At 41.2% G+C, this 19,792-nt stretch overlaps 1 protein-coding gene across 1 annotated transcript in view; it reads left to right on the forward strand.

Moving 5' to 3' along the window:
* The window catches only part of taok3a (TAO kinase 3a), a 63,952-nt gene that overhangs the window by 41,065 nt on the left and 3,095 nt on the right, over positions 1-19,792 (forward strand). Inside the window, exons 14-18 of the mRNA XM_080433880.1 lie at positions 3,269-3,397; positions 7,011-7,214; positions 11,217-11,456; positions 15,298-15,510; positions 18,431-18,613. Coding sequence (XP_080290006.1) covers positions 3,269-3,397; positions 7,011-7,214; positions 11,217-11,456; positions 15,298-15,510; positions 18,431-18,613 — 969 coding nt within the window. The remainder of the gene's footprint in view (positions 1-3,268; positions 3,398-7,010; positions 7,215-11,216; positions 11,457-15,297; positions 15,511-18,430; positions 18,614-19,792) is intronic.

Here is a 19,792-nt window from a genome sequence, read left to right on the forward strand (position 1 = left end):
CATATTGATATTTATTTGCCCCACCTGAAAATGTTTGGTGCCAGGGATCCCCAGAGGAGAACATTTGTGTTAAGATTATTTTCTCAAACACTATAAAGATTATTTTTTTAAATAGTACAAGCTCACAGCGCTGCACGAAGTGACGCGCTGTGAAGCTTGTAGATTTATTTATTTTTAACGCCCAACGTATACAATACGGATAAAGGGGTTAAAATGATTGACCCGTGGGGGGTCCCCAGACCCCACTTTGAGAACCACTGTTGCTGTACTAGACGTCAGTCTTGAATGAGTTGTCTCCGCTTGCAACAATCCTCAAAGCTAGTTCACACGTGATCAAATGGGAGCCATTGTCGAGAACGAAGTATAAAATAGCTACGATTCTTTTTGCTATATCAACTCTTTGAAAAGGTTTGCCTGTAATGGCATGCCAAATATATGGATGTCAGGTTAAAAATTGACCGTTACGAGGTGGTGAGGAGAATAGGGGGGGGACATGATGTTCATTAAAACGGTCTTATACTGTATAGCAGGCACATGTGCCGGTGGAATGTAATGCTCATTACTGTGCTTGGAAAAGTGGTGTTTTGAAATCTCAGCCATTGGCGATTGCCAAGACTAGGCCTTCATTCTACACCCCTGAGAGAGAGCGAGAGAGAGAGAGAGAGAGAGAAAGAGAGATAAAGGTTGAAGTTAATGATCATGACGCTTTGCATTTCCATGCAAAGCGTGTGTTATCATTCCATGTTATTATTAAAAAAAAAAAAAAAAAAATGTAATTAGTCACAAGCTCTTGTTAATACTGTTCATTGTTTCAATATTTACTAAACCACACAGACAGAATTAATTTACCACTATCGCTTTCACAGAAATAGTGAAAATTGCTTATCTGGCCTTGTAGATGAGCTTATAGGGCATACATTTACGGGGGGAAAAAAACATAAAAAGTTGAAATGTGGAGATACAAGGGTTCGGCCCGACGACGGCAACCATTTGGAGCTTCTCCAACCGCCAATGAAGCACTACGCTGTAGGAGACGTTTGGATACGGACAATCCAGCCGCTGCCAAGGGGTTAAAAAAGGGTTAAAAAAGAAAAGTAGGTCACACGCAGGGTCACATGGCAAGAAAACATACAGTACTGCATATCTCTCAGATTAGTACGCAGCACGCCATGGAGGAGCACCATGCCACCCAGGGAGATGTTTTCACGAACACCAGTGGTTCTCAACCTTGCAAAACACTTATGATTTTAATGATTTAATCATAATGTAACTATACATCGTTGCTGTCGGGGGGAGAAACCTCCTATCTCCATATTCTAACTTTTTCATTTTTTTTTCTCGCAAATTAACCTCCTACTTGATTATACTACAGAGTCACACAAAAGCATCAAAAGTAGCAGATCCACAAGCTCTGTACTTAAGTACTGTACTTAAGTACAATTTTGAGGTCTTTGTACTTTACTTGAGTATTTCCAATTTCCAATACTTTTACTTCTACTCCACTACATCTCAGAGGCAAATATTGTACGTTTACTCCACTACGATTATTCGAAAACTTTCGTTACTCGTTACTTCAGATATCAATTATGATATTATGAAACATACTTTAACCACTTTAGCCCTATTTTATACGTAGGCTATTTGAAAATAGCCGATCTACAAGCTCACAACGCGTCGCATCGCGACGCGTTGTGGTCTTGTAGATCTGCTATTTTTAAATATTTTAGTACTTTTACTTTTGGTACTTTTAAGTACATTTTGATGCCAATACTTTTGTACTTTTACTCAAGTCTACAGTTTTGGACAGGGTTTCCACCCGACAGAGACGATATAATATATATTAATATTAAAAGGTGATATCAATAAATAAGAACTTAAAAGTATACTACGTCGATTCCATTCATCCAAGGTGGCACACAATCGATCGATTGATCATTAAAAATAAACATGCTCTGGAAATGCACTCTGATGACATCACAAGGCTTGTACATCCTGTCTTTCTCACGCTTGAGTTGCTATAGCCGACGCGCATTTAGCCCAAGGGTTCATTATAGCATTCCAGTGTAGATGTTGTTGATGCAGCCTGTGTCCAGTGGTGGACTATATAAGTACTCAACCCCACAGTACTTGAGTCAAAAAGTATAGATACTCCTGGTCAAATATTAACTCAACTGTGTGAAGAAGAAAAAAAATAGCAGATCTACAAGCTCGCAACACGTTGCGAGCTTGTAGATCTGCTATTTTCACAATTTTTGTAATAGGGCTTAAAGGGGAATTTTGGACCACGGTTTTCTTACCTTTTTCTATGATGTTATGATATCTTAGGATGAATGGTACAGTAGAAAAATTTCCTAACGCCATCCCGGGTCCGCCACAGCTAAAAACGTGCGCGGATAGGCCTTGCGCTAGATCGCATATTTTGATAGATTTTCCCCCTCTTTTTTTTTTGGTGAGGTCTGACGTTCATAGTGACAGAACACTATGCAATGTGATTGTCTTGAAGGCGGCCCACCGGAAGTCTCGCTAGACGAGATTGAAATCTCGAGATTGACATCTCGTCAATCAACCCTTTAAGTGGTTAACCCATTAAGACCTGAGGCGATTCTTTTAAAAAAATCGTAATTATTTTTTAATTTTTTTCAAAAATACCGAGTGCCGCGCTACGAGCTTGTATATCTGCTATTTTTGAATGGCCAAAGAAATCTAAAGTGACACAGATGCGTTCCAGGTTAATTCATAATGTACTTTTTTTCCCTTTGTAGAAGTGAGGTCAAAAGTGCAATATTTGTCTTTGAAATGTAGTATCCCTAAAAAAAAGTACAGATGACAAAAGATTTTTGTAACTTAAAGGAGTAGTTCACCCAAAAGAATGACTTATTTTCTATCAATTACACACCCCATGACGCGAATTCCTGAAGATTTAAAAAAAAAAATCCACATTCCTAAGCCAATAATGTGATGACCGGCGGTCTCTCCGGTAGGAGAATCAATGGAGACTCTTCGAGTCTCCTACCGGGAGAGACCACCCGGTCATCAAATTAATGGCTTAGGAATGCGATAAAAACAAACAAAAAAATCAACACAGATTCAGTGTTTCATGTTTGTTTTTGTTTTTTTTTGGGTGAACTACTCCTTTAAATACAGTACTCAAGTAAGTGTACTTTGTTACTGTCCACCACTGCGTGTGACCTCCTCCAGGCTAGAAAGCTACCCCCCCCCCACCCTCCTCCTCCTCATGCACGTCTCCATGTTGTGTGTGTCCCCACAGATGAAGACTGCGCTGGCAGACGAGAAGAAGTTCCAGCAGCAGATCGTGGCCCAGCAGAAGAAGGAGCTGACCACATTCTTGGATAACCAAAAGAAGCAGTACAAACTCTGCAAGGAGAAGATTAAGGAGGTCCGCAAAACTTTCCTTTGGTTGTTGTTTGTTTGTTACATTTACTCCTCGGTGGGTGGCCAAGTCCTCCCTCCCCCTCCCACCCCCACCACCACCCTGGAAATAATATCAGATGTACAAGCTCACAATGTTGTCAGCCAGTCAGATTTTCGCCACCCACGACTAAGTATAAATTAACACTGACTGTGTACACAAAACATGTAAGTTCAAGTGCCTCCGACGCACCCAGATCTTTCTTTGGCTATTCAAAAAATAGCAGATATACAAGCTCATAGCGCGGCACCGAGTGCTGCGCTATGAGCTTGTAGATCTGTTGTTTTTTTTTCGTGATTTTTTTTTGCAAATCTTTGAATATATATATATATTTTTTTAAAGTGAACATATGTACACACACACGTACGTTCAAGTGCCTCCGACGCAACCCAGTTGGAAGTTGCGTTGAGTCACCCTGCCTACTCACTGTGTACCTACACATGTACAGTACATACCACGGGCACACGAACAGAAGCACATGCACACGCGTGTGTGTGTGAATTTGTGTGCCTCCGCAACCTTGAAACGGAACAAACGAACACCACGCCAAGAGAACGCGGTTGTGGGCTGAGCGTTTCACGCTGTGTTTCTTTTTTTTCTCGTCGTTGTCAGTTAGGAGATAAGTGACCAAAATTAGGTCAGCAGCACGGTTAAAAGAGAGCATCACTGCAGGAAGAGATATTTCCTACAAACTGTAAGCTACAGTGGAATTTAAAGAAAGAAAAAAGGCCACAGAGACCGTGGCTCACGCTCATGTGCTAAGTGCATTATCCAGAGAGCTGTAGATTATATTGTCGCTGTCTGCTGTAAACCTTGTATGTCCAAAGCTGGTACTTTTCAGGAAATGTGAAAGAAGAACCTGTGTTCCAATGGATCCAATGTAGTTATTATTAATTAGTGACAAGCTCTTGTTAATACTTTTCATTGGATCCAATATTTACACAGACTTAACCACTTTCACCTTAACCCAAGACCTGAAGCCGATTCTACAAATGTCTTCTAAATCTCAACAGTATTCTGAAAAACTTATGTTTCTAGATTAGTGGTGCTCAAACAAGGACCCCCAAAATTATATGTATTCGGCCGCCAACCCCCATCTCAAAATATTTTGTTCCAGGGACCCCCAGAAGCAAAGATTTGAGTTAAAAATGTTCGCTTTAAAACAATATATATTCAAAGATTTGCACACATTTTCATAATTTTTCAAAAATAGCTGATCTACAAGCTCATAGCGCGGCACTCGGTGCCGCGCTATGAGCTTGTATATCTGCTATTTTTTAACAGCCAAAGTGTAAAATCTCTCAAACTGACACAGATGCGTTCCAGGTCTTAATGGGTTAAATGTTTTCAAAAGTAGCGGAAATGGCAGATCTGCAAGCTCCCAAATCTGTCGCGATGTGACACGTTGTGAGCTTGTAGATCGTCTACCTTCGCTACCTTTTGCACGACGCGCTTGTACGACAAAGCATTGTCGGGGGGGGGGGGGGGAATTCGTTTCCAAAACAAGACGCATAAAAAGTTGAAATATGGAGATACGAGGTCTCTGGCCGACGGCAACGATATTTCAAGTCCATGAAAGAGAAAGAAACCTCCTGCTGGAGGCGGAAAGATTAGTCGAAATCGTCTCTATTACACCACTCTCTCTCTCTCTCTCTCTATGGAGGTCGTCTGTGGTTCAGGGCAGAAGGGTCGGTTCATGACGACATGGTCTGCTTTGAAGAGGGAATTAAACTTGAAGCGGCAAAATGTACATTTTATGAGTCGGCTCCAAAAATGTTTTAACCCATTAAGACCTGAGAAGATTCTAGAAATGTCTTCTAAATCCTAACAATATTTTGAAAAAAAAAAAAGATTTTTCAAAAATAGCAGATCTACAAGTTCATAGCGCGGCACTCGGTGCCGCGCTATGAGCTTGTATATCTGCTATTTAAATCGGTTAAACAGATTCGGTTAAATCGGTTAAACAGATTTTTATGCTATATTTACTCATTTTGCTGGGGATCCCCCGGCACACCCTCAAGGACCCCCTGGGGGGTCCTCAGACCCCACTTTGAGAACCACTGCCTTACAGAATTCGGTGCGGCAGCTTAACGCTGACCCTTATGGATGTATTTTTCACACTCTCCGAGTTCAATTAAAGGGACATTTTGCCCATTTTGAACCCAAATCCCACTGATGTGAGGAGATTATAGTATATTGTGGGGAAACGATACCCTATATCGTCTGTGTATTTCTCACACGAATGCCTGTGACATCAAAATGTGTCTCTTCGCATCATAAGATGACATGAAAACAACGCGGACGATGACGCGTTTGACATCACAGGCGTACACGGTAAACTTACACATTTTGTGGGAGAAGACATACAGTAGATATCGTTTGTCACACTCTATATAGTATATGTTCTCCTCACTTCAGAACAATGGAATTTAGGTCTGTGAAATTCCCCATCAACATTTTGCTGCATAAGCTCGCTGACAAACCCGTGCTTCTGTGGCAACCCATCCCTTTACTCCCTGCTCTGCCTCTAACCGTAAGCTTATATCTCCTAACTCTGTCTCCGACTGTTTCTTAACGTCACGTCGAGGATTTTACAGTGTAAATTGGGGTCCTAAAGATAAATAATACCATCAAATGGTGGTCTGTGGCCTAATGCATGCTGGGGGCTTGACATGCATTTTCAATCAAGAAAATGAGAACCTCTGAACTAAACTAGAACCCCAATCTACGCTAAAGAAAAGCATTAGTGTTCTGGGGCGGCAGTTAGCTCAGGAGCGGCCGCTTGGGAATCGGAACGTTCCCGGGTCAATCCCTGGGTTGCTGTCGAAGTGTCCTTGAGCGAGACACTGAACCCCTAACTGCTCCCTGTGAGCAGGTTGATGCCTTGCATGGTTTCCTCTGCAGTGGTGGAAAAAGTACTCAAATTCTTTACTTAAGTAAAAGTATAAATTCTGCAATATAAAAATACTCTGTTACAAGTAAAAGTCCAGAATTAAAAATGTACTTGAGTAAAAGTACAGAAGTATTGGCATCAAAATGTACTTAAAGTACCAAAAGTAAAAGTACTAAATATTTGAAAATAGCCGATCTACAAGCTCACAACGCGTCGCGATGCGACGCGTTGTGAGCTTGTAGATCTGCTATTTTCAAATAGCCTAGGTTTAAAATAGGTTTAAAGTGGTTAGTGTATGTTTCATTATATCATAATTTATATCTGAAAAGTAACTAGTAACTAAAGTTTTCAAGTAAATGTAGTGGAGTAAAAGTACAATATTTGCCTCTGAGATGTAGTGGAGTAGAAGTAAAAAATATTGGAAATTGGAAATACTCAAGTAAAGTACAAATACCTCAAAATTGTACTTAAGTACAGTACTTGAGTAAATGTACTTAGTTACTTTCCACCACTAGGTGAATTTGTTTGTGAACTGGTCAATGTCACATTTTGTTTCCACACTCTCTGAGTTCCAGACCCCTGCGGGTCCATTTGGACCGCTGGTGGTGGTGGTCGTCCCCCCGGACCAGACGTGAGAGAGAACCAGTGTGACCTAACTCCTCTGCACCTCCTCTCTTCTCTTCTCAGGAGATGAACGAGGATCACAGCACACCCAAGAAGGAGAAGCAGGAGCGTCTGTCCAAGCACAAGGAGAACATGCAGCACTCCCAGGCCGAGGAGGAGGCCCAGCTCCTGGGCCAGCAGCGGATCTTCTACGAGAGGAACTGCCGCGGCTTCAGGCGCAAGGTCATGGTCAAGAGGCACGAGTTTGAGCAGGAGCAGATCCGAGAGGTAGGGAGTTCCAGTAGTCTGGCTTGTAATAAGAGCATGTATTAGCAATTCTGCATCTTTCCGATCTCACTTTTACCATGTTTCTTGGGTGATGAAAGTCTGTTCTTGTGACTTTGGTAAAATGATAATTAAAATTTAGAATGTATAGAAATTGATTTTAACTCTATAAACGCCATTGACTCGAAAACGCGTCAATAACTACTTAATCCACCCACGCCATTGACGCGTTTGACGCGTTGGATTTGCGTTCATTGTTTAATCTCTGATCGCGCTATGCTGCTTAAAATTCAATGTTATTCTCGAGTTCCACTTACTTCACCCATATCTGCATCCGGTTTCATGTCCTGGGTTCCGTTTCCGGTTTTTGATTATTTTCCCCCGGTCATTTCGTCCAAAATAGGTAAACAAACGGTTTTTCACACGGTATGACGGACAAACGGACAGCTTCTCTTCTATAATCTATGGTCTGGGTGACGATCAGTCATCGCCGTCGTGTATCACAACGTAATTTTGACGATCAAAACAATCTGGGAGGACGTCACATCCGTTTTCATGGTTTTCCCTGTCTAATCGCTCAAGAAGGTAAACAGTGACACCAGGAGCTGATCAAGCTATCATGTGCTGCTCTCTGGTGGCGGATTTGTGCTGCGTCTTTAAAAAACAGTCTGATCAATTATTTTCATGAAAATTTTCAAAATATAAAAATAAAAAAAACACAAAAATTGCTGGCAATGGGGGAGTACTTTATGAAAATACTCTGGCAGTCAAAGAGTTAAGGGAGTTAAATTAACACCCAGGATTGTGCTGTATATTAATGTTCAACTATGGGCCAATATTAATTTGAGAGTGTTTTTTGTGACCCTGGGCCCAAATCTATCCATATCCAATTTAAGAACTGGATTTCAAATGCCTCCTACATGTAATTAAATTGGGGCATCCATAGCTGAGTGGATAGCGAGTCTGGGAATCGGACGGTAGCCGGTTTGAACCTCAGCTCACCTAGTCTGTTTCCACTTAACCACTTGTCTGGGCATGTCATAACGGTAAAGCATTTGGTGAAAATAGAAGATCTACAACTTGCAAGGCAATGCGTTGTGAGCTTGTAGGTCGTCTATCTTCGGCAAAGAGATTTGCTGTTGAGGCGAAAAAGGATGTGGCCAAGGCAAGAGCCCTGGGGGACCACGGTTAACAAAGTATACAGGGTTTTAGGGGTTAACCCCTAACAGCTCCCCCTGTGTGCTCATCTGAGCCATCTGAGCAGCCGTCTGCTGGGTGAAGCAGTAAAAGTCATTTCCCCTTCCCACCGGAGACCACAAAATGTCCCCTTTGCTTATCGCTAGTTTTTGTTTCTGACCTTCGTGTGAACTTGTAGAACTTGGGCTCCAAACGGCTTCTGTGACGTGCAACCAAGAGCCTTTTCCCAGCACACTGGACTGTTCCTGTCCTAATGATGTCTATTGTTTTGCGGAGCAGGGAGGTGTTTCCCCACTAAGTCTTAAGCATATTAAAAAACTAAAGCGAGGCAACAATGCTGTAATCTCCAGATCTGTGGAGTAAATCTGGTGGAAGTAATAGAGGGGCCTGAGAAAAATAAAACACAGTGACACACAACACAAGTCACGTTTTTAGACCACAGTGCTAAATGTCTCTGGGTTGATGTACGAGCACCTAAATCACTGGTTCTCAAACTTTATTCTAGAACCCTCACAAGGACCCCTGGGGGTCCCGGACCCCACTTTGAGAATCAATGTTTTAGACGACAACACTACATGTTTCTGGGTTGATTTACGAGCACCTAAATGATCACGCGTTAATACCTTAACCCATTGAGACCTGAAGCTGATTCTACATGTCTCCTAAATCTCAACAGTATTCTGAAAAACGTATGTTTCTATATCAGTGGTTCTCAATCTTTTTCATGTCAAGGACCCCCAAAATTATATGTATTTGGCCGCGGACCCCCATCAAAATATTTTGTTCCAGGGACCCCCCAGAAGCAACGATTTGAGTTAAAAATGTTCGCTTTAAAAATATATATTTTCAAAGATTTTCACGAATTTTCACGAATTTTCAAAAATAGCAGATCTACAAGCTCATAGCGCGGCACTCGGTGCCGCGCTATGAGCTTGTAGATCTGCTATTTTTGAATAGCCCAAAGTGTAAAATAATGCTTTTTAGCTCAAATAAAAAAATGACACAGTTCCAGGTCTTAATGGGTTAATATACTTTTGCTGCTGGTGGTGGTAGTGTAAATTGTTGCATGATTCACATTTGAACTATTGTTGCCATCTTTTTCTAATAAACAATCAAATCAGTCAGATGTGATCAATCAAATCAAACTTTATTTATAAAGCACATTTACAACAAAATTGACCAAAGTGCTGTACAGACAAAAAAAACATCAACAGGAAAGTATGCAAGTGCAACAACAACGTAGTCACACGTCACATACAACAAGCAGATCAAGACGTACACTTAAGTGTGATTAAAAGCTAAAGAATAAAAGTGTGTGTTTTAAGAAGGGATTTAAAAGCCTCAATAGAATTAGCACTTCTAATATAGAAGTGCAGGCTGTTCCAAAGCCTATTAATGTACATTATTGAATACAAATAGAGAACGGTGTGAATGTCCTGCTCAACTCGTTGACAGAAACTACACGAAGGCCAACGTCATCGATTGCACTCACAGAGAATTCACAGAAACATCCCTAGTGGCTTCCAAAAAATAAATTCCACACCCAGGTGTTCAGGAACCTCATTGTCATTGATCCTTCACTGAAAAATACTCGAGAGAGAGGGACTTCATACAGAATAAACGAGCAACATTGGAAGTGATGAAGCACATAAACGAGCAGACAAAATTAGAACTGGAAACACAAGCTGGTAAATGATCTTTGTGGCGTTCTCTCCTGATCGGATGACATTTTTTTTACCCACGTGAAAATGTATTTTCTGTTTACCAAAGTGCTCGAGAGACGGAGAGAACCCTCAATTCACACATGGATAAATTAACCCATTAACCGAGTGCCGCGCTATGAGCTTGTAGATCTGCAATTTTTTGGGCGGTGCAACCGCCCCTATATGTGTGGTTTGGACATCGACATTCGCCGCACTGTGATTGGCCACCATTGCACCCCCCTAACCCTACACATTCAATGCAAATCACTGGCCACCATTGTACCCCCCTAACCCTGCACCGTGATTGGCCACCATTGTACACCCCTAACCCCGACACATTCAATGCAAATCTATTGGCTGACTCTATTCAGGACTGTGATTGGCTAGTGAAACACATGACACATGTGCATAGTCCTATTTATAGGGCTATGCACACTTAAAAAAAAACACATTTATGTTTTTTTTTTAAGTGAATCACCCATTGTGGACCAACCATTGTTTATTTATTGTTTATTGTTAATAAATAGCACCACACACTTCAGAAATATTACTTTTCTTTAAGTGAACTTCCATCACTGTGATGACCACTGTGACCACACCGCCCACTTCACACTGGGTGTGATTTTTTTTAAATCATGACAATTTTTTAAAATCTTTGAATATATATATTTTTTAAAGCGAACATTTGTAACTCAAATCTTTGCTTCTGGGGGATTCTACAGATGTCTTCTAAATCCTAACATTTTTTTTTTTTTTAAGTATGTTTCTATAATCAGTGGTTCTTTCTTCATGTCAAGGACCCCCAAAACTATATGTATTTGGCCACGGACCCCATCTCAAAATATTCTATTCCAGGGACCCCCCAGAAGCAAAGATTTGAGTAAAAAAATTATCGCTTAAAAAAAAATATATATATTCATTCAATGATTTGCACAAATTTTCAAGATTTTTCAAAAATAGCAGATCTACAAGTTCATAGCGCTATGAACTTGATCTGCTATTTTTGAATAGCCCAAAGAAATCTTAAAAAGACACACGGATGCGTTCCTGGTCTTTATAAAGGGTTAACACTGACACCCGGTATGTTTTGTTTTTGTGTCTCAAGGAGCTGAACAAGAAGAAGACGCAGAAGGAGATGGAGCACGCCATGCTGATCCGCCACGACGAGTCCACGCAGGAGCTGGAGCAGCGGCAGCTCAAGACCCTGCAGAAGCTCCGCATGGACCTCATCCGCCTGCAGCACCAGACCGAGCTGGAGAACCAGATCGAGTACAACAACCGCCGCGAGCGCGAGCTCCACCGCAAGCACGTGCTGGAGCTGCGGCAGCAGCCCAAGAACCTCAAGGTGCGTCGTGCGTGGAGCTCGGAGGAATTTACACGTGGCTGCGTGCGCTCGCAGTGTTTATTTAACCCATTAACACATTGAATGCCAATCGCGTAGATCTACGCGAACCTATTTAAAGCCGCAGCGTGCCAGTCGCGTAGATCTACGCGAACCGCCGATTCCCATGTTAATCGCCCAAGGTGCACTTTCCGAATTTTTTTGATCCATTTCCGTTTCCGGTTTTCGGTCGGAAACGGAATTATTCGGGTTCCGGTTTTTTCGATCGTATCCGCTTCCTGTCTGGGATCCTGTTTAAAACTCGATTTTCTCGGTTTGTTGTTTTTCTCCTCGCTGATCACTGTTTAGCGTGTATCGGCTGTAGCTTCAAGATGGCGGCTCGCATTTGGAAACTGTTTTCGCTGGACGTTTCTCACGGATCCGCTGTGTGTTTAGAACCAAATGAACGCGCACTTTTAACTTATTTAGCGAGGTCTGTGGCGACATGATAAAAACAAAAAAACAACAATAAAACGCTGGCACTGGTGAGTACATTATGAGATTAAACTCTGGCATGGAATGTGTTAAAGGGGTAGTTCACCCCCAAAATGACTTTTTTTTTTATCGATTAGTCACCCCATGGAGACTTTTTTTGTTGTTGTTGTTGTTGCATTCCTAAGCCAATAATTTGATGGCTGGCAGCGGTTCCGGTAGGAGACACAAAGAGTCTTCCTTTTCTGTCTCCTACCGGAACCGCTGCCTTACCATCAAATTATTGGCTTAGTAATGCAACAAAAACAAAACAATATCGGGGGCACGGTGGCACAGTCGGTAGCGCTGTCGCCTCACAGCTAGAAGGTCCTGGGTTCGATTCCCGCAGGGGACGCTGTGGGCGCTGGGGGCGTGTTCTCTCCTCCGCGTCATCAGCGCCCATACCCTAGGTGGGGTTGGCGAAAGGGCCTTTCTGTGTGGAGTTTGCATGTTCTCCCCGTGTCTCCTAGGGTAGTTAATACCGTCACAAAAACATGTAGTAATCCTGGTCACTATACTGCCTCCCCCTGGCCAGCCGGGACGCCTGATGGAGGGGAAGGGAACTGGTTGGAATAACGTGTTCCTTCCACGCGCTACGTCCAACCAGGGAAACTCTCCCCTGTCAGGTGACAAGACGGTCAGTTGGCTCTCATGCATTGAAGGAGGCATGAGCTCGGCCCTGGCCTCCCTAAGTTGGCAGAGGGAAGGTTGTGCCCAGGATTACATAGACAATTGGCGCTGGGTGTAAAAAATAGGGTTACAAAATCGCGGGATAAAAATGTAGACAATTAAAAACAAAACAATATCCAAGTCTCCATGGGGTGACTAATCGATAGAAAAGAGGTAATGGCCTGAGGCCGATTCAAAAATGTTTTTCTAAATCCTAACAGTTTTTTTGAAATAAATATTTTTAAAAAAATGTTCACGATTTTTCAAAAATAGCAGATCTACAAGCTCATAGCGCGGCACTCTGCTATGAGCTTGTAGATCTGCTATTTTTGAATAGCCAAAGAATTCTAAAATGACACAGGTCTTAATGGTTTTAACTCTTAGTTGCTATGCTGTCTGTGCATAGTTAAATTAACTCTTACACACTGCGATGTGTGTGTGTATACTTAAATCAACACTTAAAGGGGAATTTTGGACTAAAGTTTTCTTACCTTTTCTATGACGTTATGATATCTTAGGATGAATGGTACAGTAGAAATTTTTCATAACTCCACCCCTGAGCCGCCACAGCTTAAAAGGTGCGCGGATAGGCCTTAGGTTAGATCACATATTTTAACAGCTTTTTTTTTTATTTTATTTTTTTAGATCTGACGTTCATAGTGACAGAACACTGTCCCCCCCCAAAAAAAAAAAAAAAAAAAAAACAGAAGTCTCGCTAGACGAGATTGAAATCTCGAGATTTCAATCTCATCTAGCGAGACTTCTGTTTTTTTTTTTTTTTTTTTTTTTGGTTGCATAGTGTTCTGTCACTATGAACGTCAGATCTCACCAAAAAAAACAAAAAAAAAAACTATTAAAATATGTGATCTAACCTAAGGCCTATCCGCGCACCTTTTAAGCTGTGGCGGCTCAGGGGTGGAGTTATGAAAAATTTCTACTGTACCATTCATCCTAAGATATCATAACGTCATAGAAAAGGTAAGAAAACTTTAGTCCAAAATTCCCCTTTAAGCCTAATGGTTACGATCGAGACCAGCTCCGTGGCCTTGTGGTTAGAGTGTCCACCCTGAGACTGGGAGACCAGGGATCAAGCCCTGCCTGGGTCACACCAAAGACTATAAAAATGGGACCTAATGCTTCCCTGTGACATACTACCGTCTTGTCCCAGGGGTTGTACTTGTACATCAAGCCTGCCTCACGCTACAGAAACAGGAGATAAGCTACTGCCCTCTATGGGCCACATGGCCTCGGGAATCATTGGTTCCCACGGTTACTTATAATGATTATATTTACATGGACATAGACGCTAGTTTAGCAACTTGGCAGGCATATTTTTTTATAGATAGTGCAAGCTTGTAACTAAGTTTGATATTTCCGGCACATGACCATTGTATGACAGATCATATACATTTAACACATTCCATGCCAGACGTTAAAGGGATACTTCACTTTCGGCGGGGGGAAACATTTAAAAAATATATTAAAAATAAATGAAAAAAGTAATGGAAAATTCACGGCCCCCTCACGCATTAGAGTGTCCTACTAATGTGTGAGGGGGCCTTTATTTTGCCATAACTTCTTTCATTTTTTTTAAATATATTTTTTTAATGTTTATTTTATGTGAAAGTGAAATATCCCTTTAATCTCATAATGTACTCACCAGTGCCAACGTGTTGTTGTTGTTTTTTTGTTTTTTTTCACGTCGCCATAGACCTTGTTAAAATCCTTAAGATTGAGCCGTGCACTGTTCGTAAACATCGCCGACATCTCACTGATTCTACCAGTGAAAACCACGTGTCAAACGGAGCTCCATTGTTGTAGTTAGAACGGTTTATGTTAAACAGTGATATGCAAGGAGAAAATGGAGTTTCAGTTTCGTCATTAAGAACGAGGGCCGACGGGATCGGCAAAACCTGGATCCCAAATAATTCCGTTTCCGGTGGTCAAACCGGAACCGGAAATGGATCAAAAAATTTCCGAAAGTGCACTTTTGGTGAAATCATCTACGCGATTGGCACGTGGCGGCTTTAAATAGGTTCGCGTAGATCTACGCGATTGGCACTCAATGTGTTAAGCATTAGAACCAGTGGTGTAAAGTAACTAAGTACATTTACTTAAGTACTGTACTTAAGTACAATTTTGAGGTATTTGTACTTTACTTGAGTATTTCCAATTTCCAATACTTTTACTTCTACTCCACTACATCTCAGAGGCAAATATTGTACTTTTACTCCACTACATTTATTTGAAAACTTTAGTTACTTGTCACTTTTCAGATATAAATTATTACATTATAAAACATACATTAACCACTTTAGCCCTATTTTATACATAGTCTATTTGAAAATAGCCGATCTACAAGCTCACAACGCGTCGCAGCGCGACGCGTTGTGAGCTTGTAGATCTGCTATTTTCAAATATTTAGTACTTTTACTTTTGATACTTTAAGTACATTTTGATGCCAATACTTTTGTACTTTTACTCAAGTAAATTTTGAATTCTGGACTTTTACTTGTAACAGAGTATTTTCATATTGCAGTATTGGTACTTTTACTTAAGTAAAGAATTTGAGTACTTTTTCCACCACTGCACGCATCTCATCTTCAACCTTCCATCCATATGTGTTTCCATTATCCCCTCCTCCTCCTCCTCCTGCTTTCATCAGGCCTTGGAGCTGCAGATCAAGAAACAGTTCCAGGACACGTGTAAGGTGCAGACCAAGCAGTACAAGGCCCTGCGCCACCACCAGATGGAGGTGACGCCCAAGTCCGAGCACAAGTCGGTGCTCAAGGCCCTGAAGGAGGAGCAGACGCGCAAGCTGGCCATCCTGGCCGAGCAGTACGAGCAGAGCATCAACGAGATGATGGCCTCGCAGGCGGTGAGTTTGCTCAAAAGGTTCAGCCGTTTCTGCGTTTTGGTTTCGGGTACCAAACGTCCACAGTGGTGGAAAGTAACTAAGTACATTTACTCAAGTACTGTACTTAAGTACAATTTTGAGGTATTTGTACTTTACTTGAGTATTTCCAATTTCCAATACTTTTACTTCTACTCCACTACATCTCAGAGGCAAATATTGTACTTTTACTCCACTACAATTATTTGAAAACTTTAGTTACTAGTTACTTTTCAGATATAAACTATGATATAATGAAACATACATTAACCACTTTAGCCCTATTTTATACATAGGCTATTTGAAAATAGCAGATCTACAAGCTCACAACGCGTCGCATCGCGACGCGTTGTGAGCTTGTAGATCGGCTATTTTCAAATATTTAGTACTTTTACTTTTGGTACTTTAAGTACATTTTGATGCCAATACTTTTGTACTTTTACTCAAGTAATTTTTTTTTTTTTGATTTTTACTTGTAACAGAGTATTTTTATATTGCAGTATTGGTACTTTTACTTAAGTAAAGAATTTGAGTACTTTTTCCACCACTGAACGTCCATGACCCTCTGGAGGAGGCCGTCCAAAGATACTGTAGTAGAGCAGCGTTTCTCAAATTGGGTTTTCCGAGGACCTCCCCAGAGGTCCTTGAGATAAATTACGGATTGTTAGAAATCCTTACAGGTCTAATTCCGAGAGCACTTGGAGGTATGGGCGTCCATGGCTTAATGCATTATCAGTGGTGGAAAGTAACTAAGAACATTTACTTAACCCATTGAGACCTGAAGCCGATTCTACATGTCTCCTAAATCTCAACAGTATTCTGAAAAACGTATGTTTCTATATCAGTGGTGCTCAATCTTTTTCATGTCAAGGACCCCCAAAATTATATGTATTTGGCCGCGGACCCCCATCGAAATATTTTGTTCCAGGGACCCCCAGAAGCAAAGATTTGAGTTAAAAATGTTCGCTTTAAAACAATATATTATGTTCAAAGATTTGCACGCATTTTCATGATTTTTCAAAAATAGCAGATCTACAAGCTCATAGCGCGGCACTCGGTGCCGCGCTATGAGCTTGTAGATCTGCTATTTTTGAATAGCCTAAAGTGTAAAATAATGCTTTTTAGCTCAAATCAAAAAATGACACAGTTCCAGGTATTAATGGGTTAAGTACTGTACTTAAGTACAATTTTGAGATTATTCTACTTTACTTGAGTATTTCAAATTTCCGATACTTTTACTTTTACTCGACTGCTGCTTGAAATTAAAATGTTTGAGAGCCACCGCTGTAGAGAGAATGCGCAGTAAAATCCTGAGGGTTAATTCAACACTTTGAAATGGACCCTAGTCTCCATTCTTATAATGCAGATTTTCTCTCTTATTTCTCTATCCTTCACCTTCGTCTACCCTGTCCGTGGGCATCCCCACCCTACAAAACCACTCTCTCTCTCTCTCTCTCTCTCTCTGTTTCTCTCTGAACTCTAGATTGCAACTTGGAAAAACGTGTAGTTATAGAGAATGTACACATGTATGCAAGGGTAGCTTGGTGTAAAAGTATTTGAAATAGTACACAAATGGCAGTAGTTTTTCAAATGTGTTTAAAGGTTTAATGACATTCACTTTTACACCACATTCAAAGTCTTTGTCCTGGTCCTTCAAAAGTGTACAAAAAGTTTTAAGTGAAAATTCCATTCCAGTGATCCATGGCAGGTGTTTTTCTCTCACATTTCTAAAGCCTTTTCAACTGCAATGAAAAAAGAAATCTTTGCCTGCGGGTGTCGCTGGTGAGGGATTTTGCCTGTCAATCATCGCCTCTGCTCCGCCCCCCCCAAAGGAAAGGATAGGGGAGGGGAGGGGCGAGGAGGAGAGTGGGCGGGTTTAATCGACTGTGACCTCACTGTCGAAGAGCCAAGCTCAGATTACTTTTCAGCCTAATTATTCAGAAAACCCCAGACCACAGAAAATCCACTGAATGTTCTAAGTTCAGGTTTTTTGGGTGTAATTGAGGTCATAAAACCCCAAATAAAACATTGAAAATAAAAAAAGTGAAAATGAATGTCATGATACCTTTTAAGGGTAGTTGCTCACTTGCTCTGTTCATTATGTTTGTCAAAGTTGTCAGAATCAACTTTATTCACATCACTGGTTTATAGAAGTGGGTGAAATCAGTTTTTGGTGTAAGCTCCATAATTGTATTGTTTGTCGTCCAAGATCTTTGTGTAAGCTGCATAATTTAGCTGTTTGCTGTCTGAGGTAGTTTGTTGTCCGAGGTCAAACCGGCAGTGGTGGAAAAAGTACTCAAATTCTTTACTTAAGTAAAAGTACCAATACTGCAATATAAAAATACTCTGTTACAAGTAAAAGTCCAGAATTAAAAATGTACTTGAGTAAAAGTACAAAAGTATTGGCATCAAAATGTACTTAAAGTACCAAAAGTAAAAGTACTAAATATTTGAAAATAGCAGATCTACAAGCCCACAACGCGTCGCGATGCGACGCGTTGTGAGCTTGTAGATCGGCTATTTTCAAATAGCCTACAGTATAAAATAGGGCTAAAGTGGTTAATGTATGTTTTATAATATCATAGTTTATATCTGAAAAGTAACTAGTAACTAAAGTTTTCAAGTAAATGTAGTGGAGTAAAAGTACAATATTTGCCTCTGAGATGTAGTGGAGTAGAAGTAAAAGTATTGGAAATTGGAAATACTCAAGTAAAGTACAAATACCTCAAAATTGTACTTAAGTACAGTACTTAAGTAAATGTACTTAGTTACTTTCCACCACTGCAAACCGGTACCAATCGTGCAGGAATACACATAATGATTAGTCTCTCTCTCTCTCTCTCTGTATGTGTCCCCCCTCCCCGTCCCCCCGTGGTGGTCCATGGCGGTCCTCTGGGTTTGTCAGCTGCGTCTGGACGAGGCCCAGGAAGCGGAGTGCCAGGCCCTGCGGCAGCAGCTGCAGCAGGAGATGGAGCTGCTCAACGCCTACCAGAGCAAGATCAAGATGCAGACCGAGGCGCAGCACGAGCGCGAGCAGCACAAGCTGGAGCAGAAGGTGTCGCTGCGCCGCGCACACCTGGAGCAAAAGGTGCAGTGATGGGGCAGATGATGACCGTAAAAGCCCCTAGGGCCAGTGTGGTTCCCCACCCTTTTTTTGCTTGAAAACTCTCCAATAGCGTTCACAGCCCACCCCCATCTGACTGCTTAACAACCCATTCAATCCGGGGATGCATATACTGTGTCATTTTAGAGCTATAACCATTATTTTATACTTTGGGCTATTCAAATATAGCAGATATACAAACTCACCGAGTGCCGCGCTATGAGCTTGTAAGATCTGCAATTGTTTTGAAAAATCGTGAACATGGTCAGATGGGCGGGTGCATTTTCAGAGCGTGTTCATTTTAATGATCAATCGTGTTCCGGCTTGGATCAACAGAACAAACGTAGTAATACTTTTAAGTTCCTATTTATCAGTATCACTGACAAAGATGACATTTGATGACATTTGACATGATATATATTAATATTATATTGTCATTAGAATTTGTGTTTTACCAATTATTTTGGGCCTCCACGGGTTGGGAATCGCTGCTCTAAGCAAATGGGTTATAAATAAGCGCTTAATCAATACTTTTGTATATAATATATACGGTATACAGTATAGTGGCTGATATAAAAATAACTAAATATCTACCTGATACATCAGAATACACTTTTTTCAGAATTCAATAAGCAGACACTAATGCCTACTAATTTCAGAATCAGTTTTTGGCTCCAAAAACCTCACATTGTCGTCAGGTCGTAACAACGTGTGGACAGGCTAACTGATTCTGATTATTTTTATGATTTGCTTTTTTATCCATGCACTCAGATCTACATTTGCATGTAGACCACAGACAGACAGACAGGAAGGCACGAAGGCAGACAGACACTGATGCGGTCACACAGGCTCACAACAGGTGGTGATGAGAGTGGCATGCCTTCCAGCAGAGAGCAGACACATCCATTCCTCTCACACGCCCTCGTATTGTGGCCTAAATCGTTAGATGTCAACTTTGCTGTGACACTAGCCTATTCTTCATTGTAATGAGACAATTATTGACCAGTGAAACATCAATTATTTAAAAAATGAATGGATACAAGGCACTAATGCATCAGATGAAAACGATTTCTCCAAATCTTAAAGGGATCATGTAAAGACACAATAGACACTCGTCGTATTGATTGATGCTTACTTGGGGACCGGGGGGGGGCGCTAAATAAC

Source organism: Gymnoscopelus braueri (genome assembly GCF_963280865.1).
Source record: "Gymnoscopelus braueri genome assembly, chromosome: 7".
Classification (NCBI taxonomy): Eukaryota; Metazoa; Chordata; class Actinopteri; order Myctophiformes; family Myctophidae; genus Gymnoscopelus; species Gymnoscopelus braueri.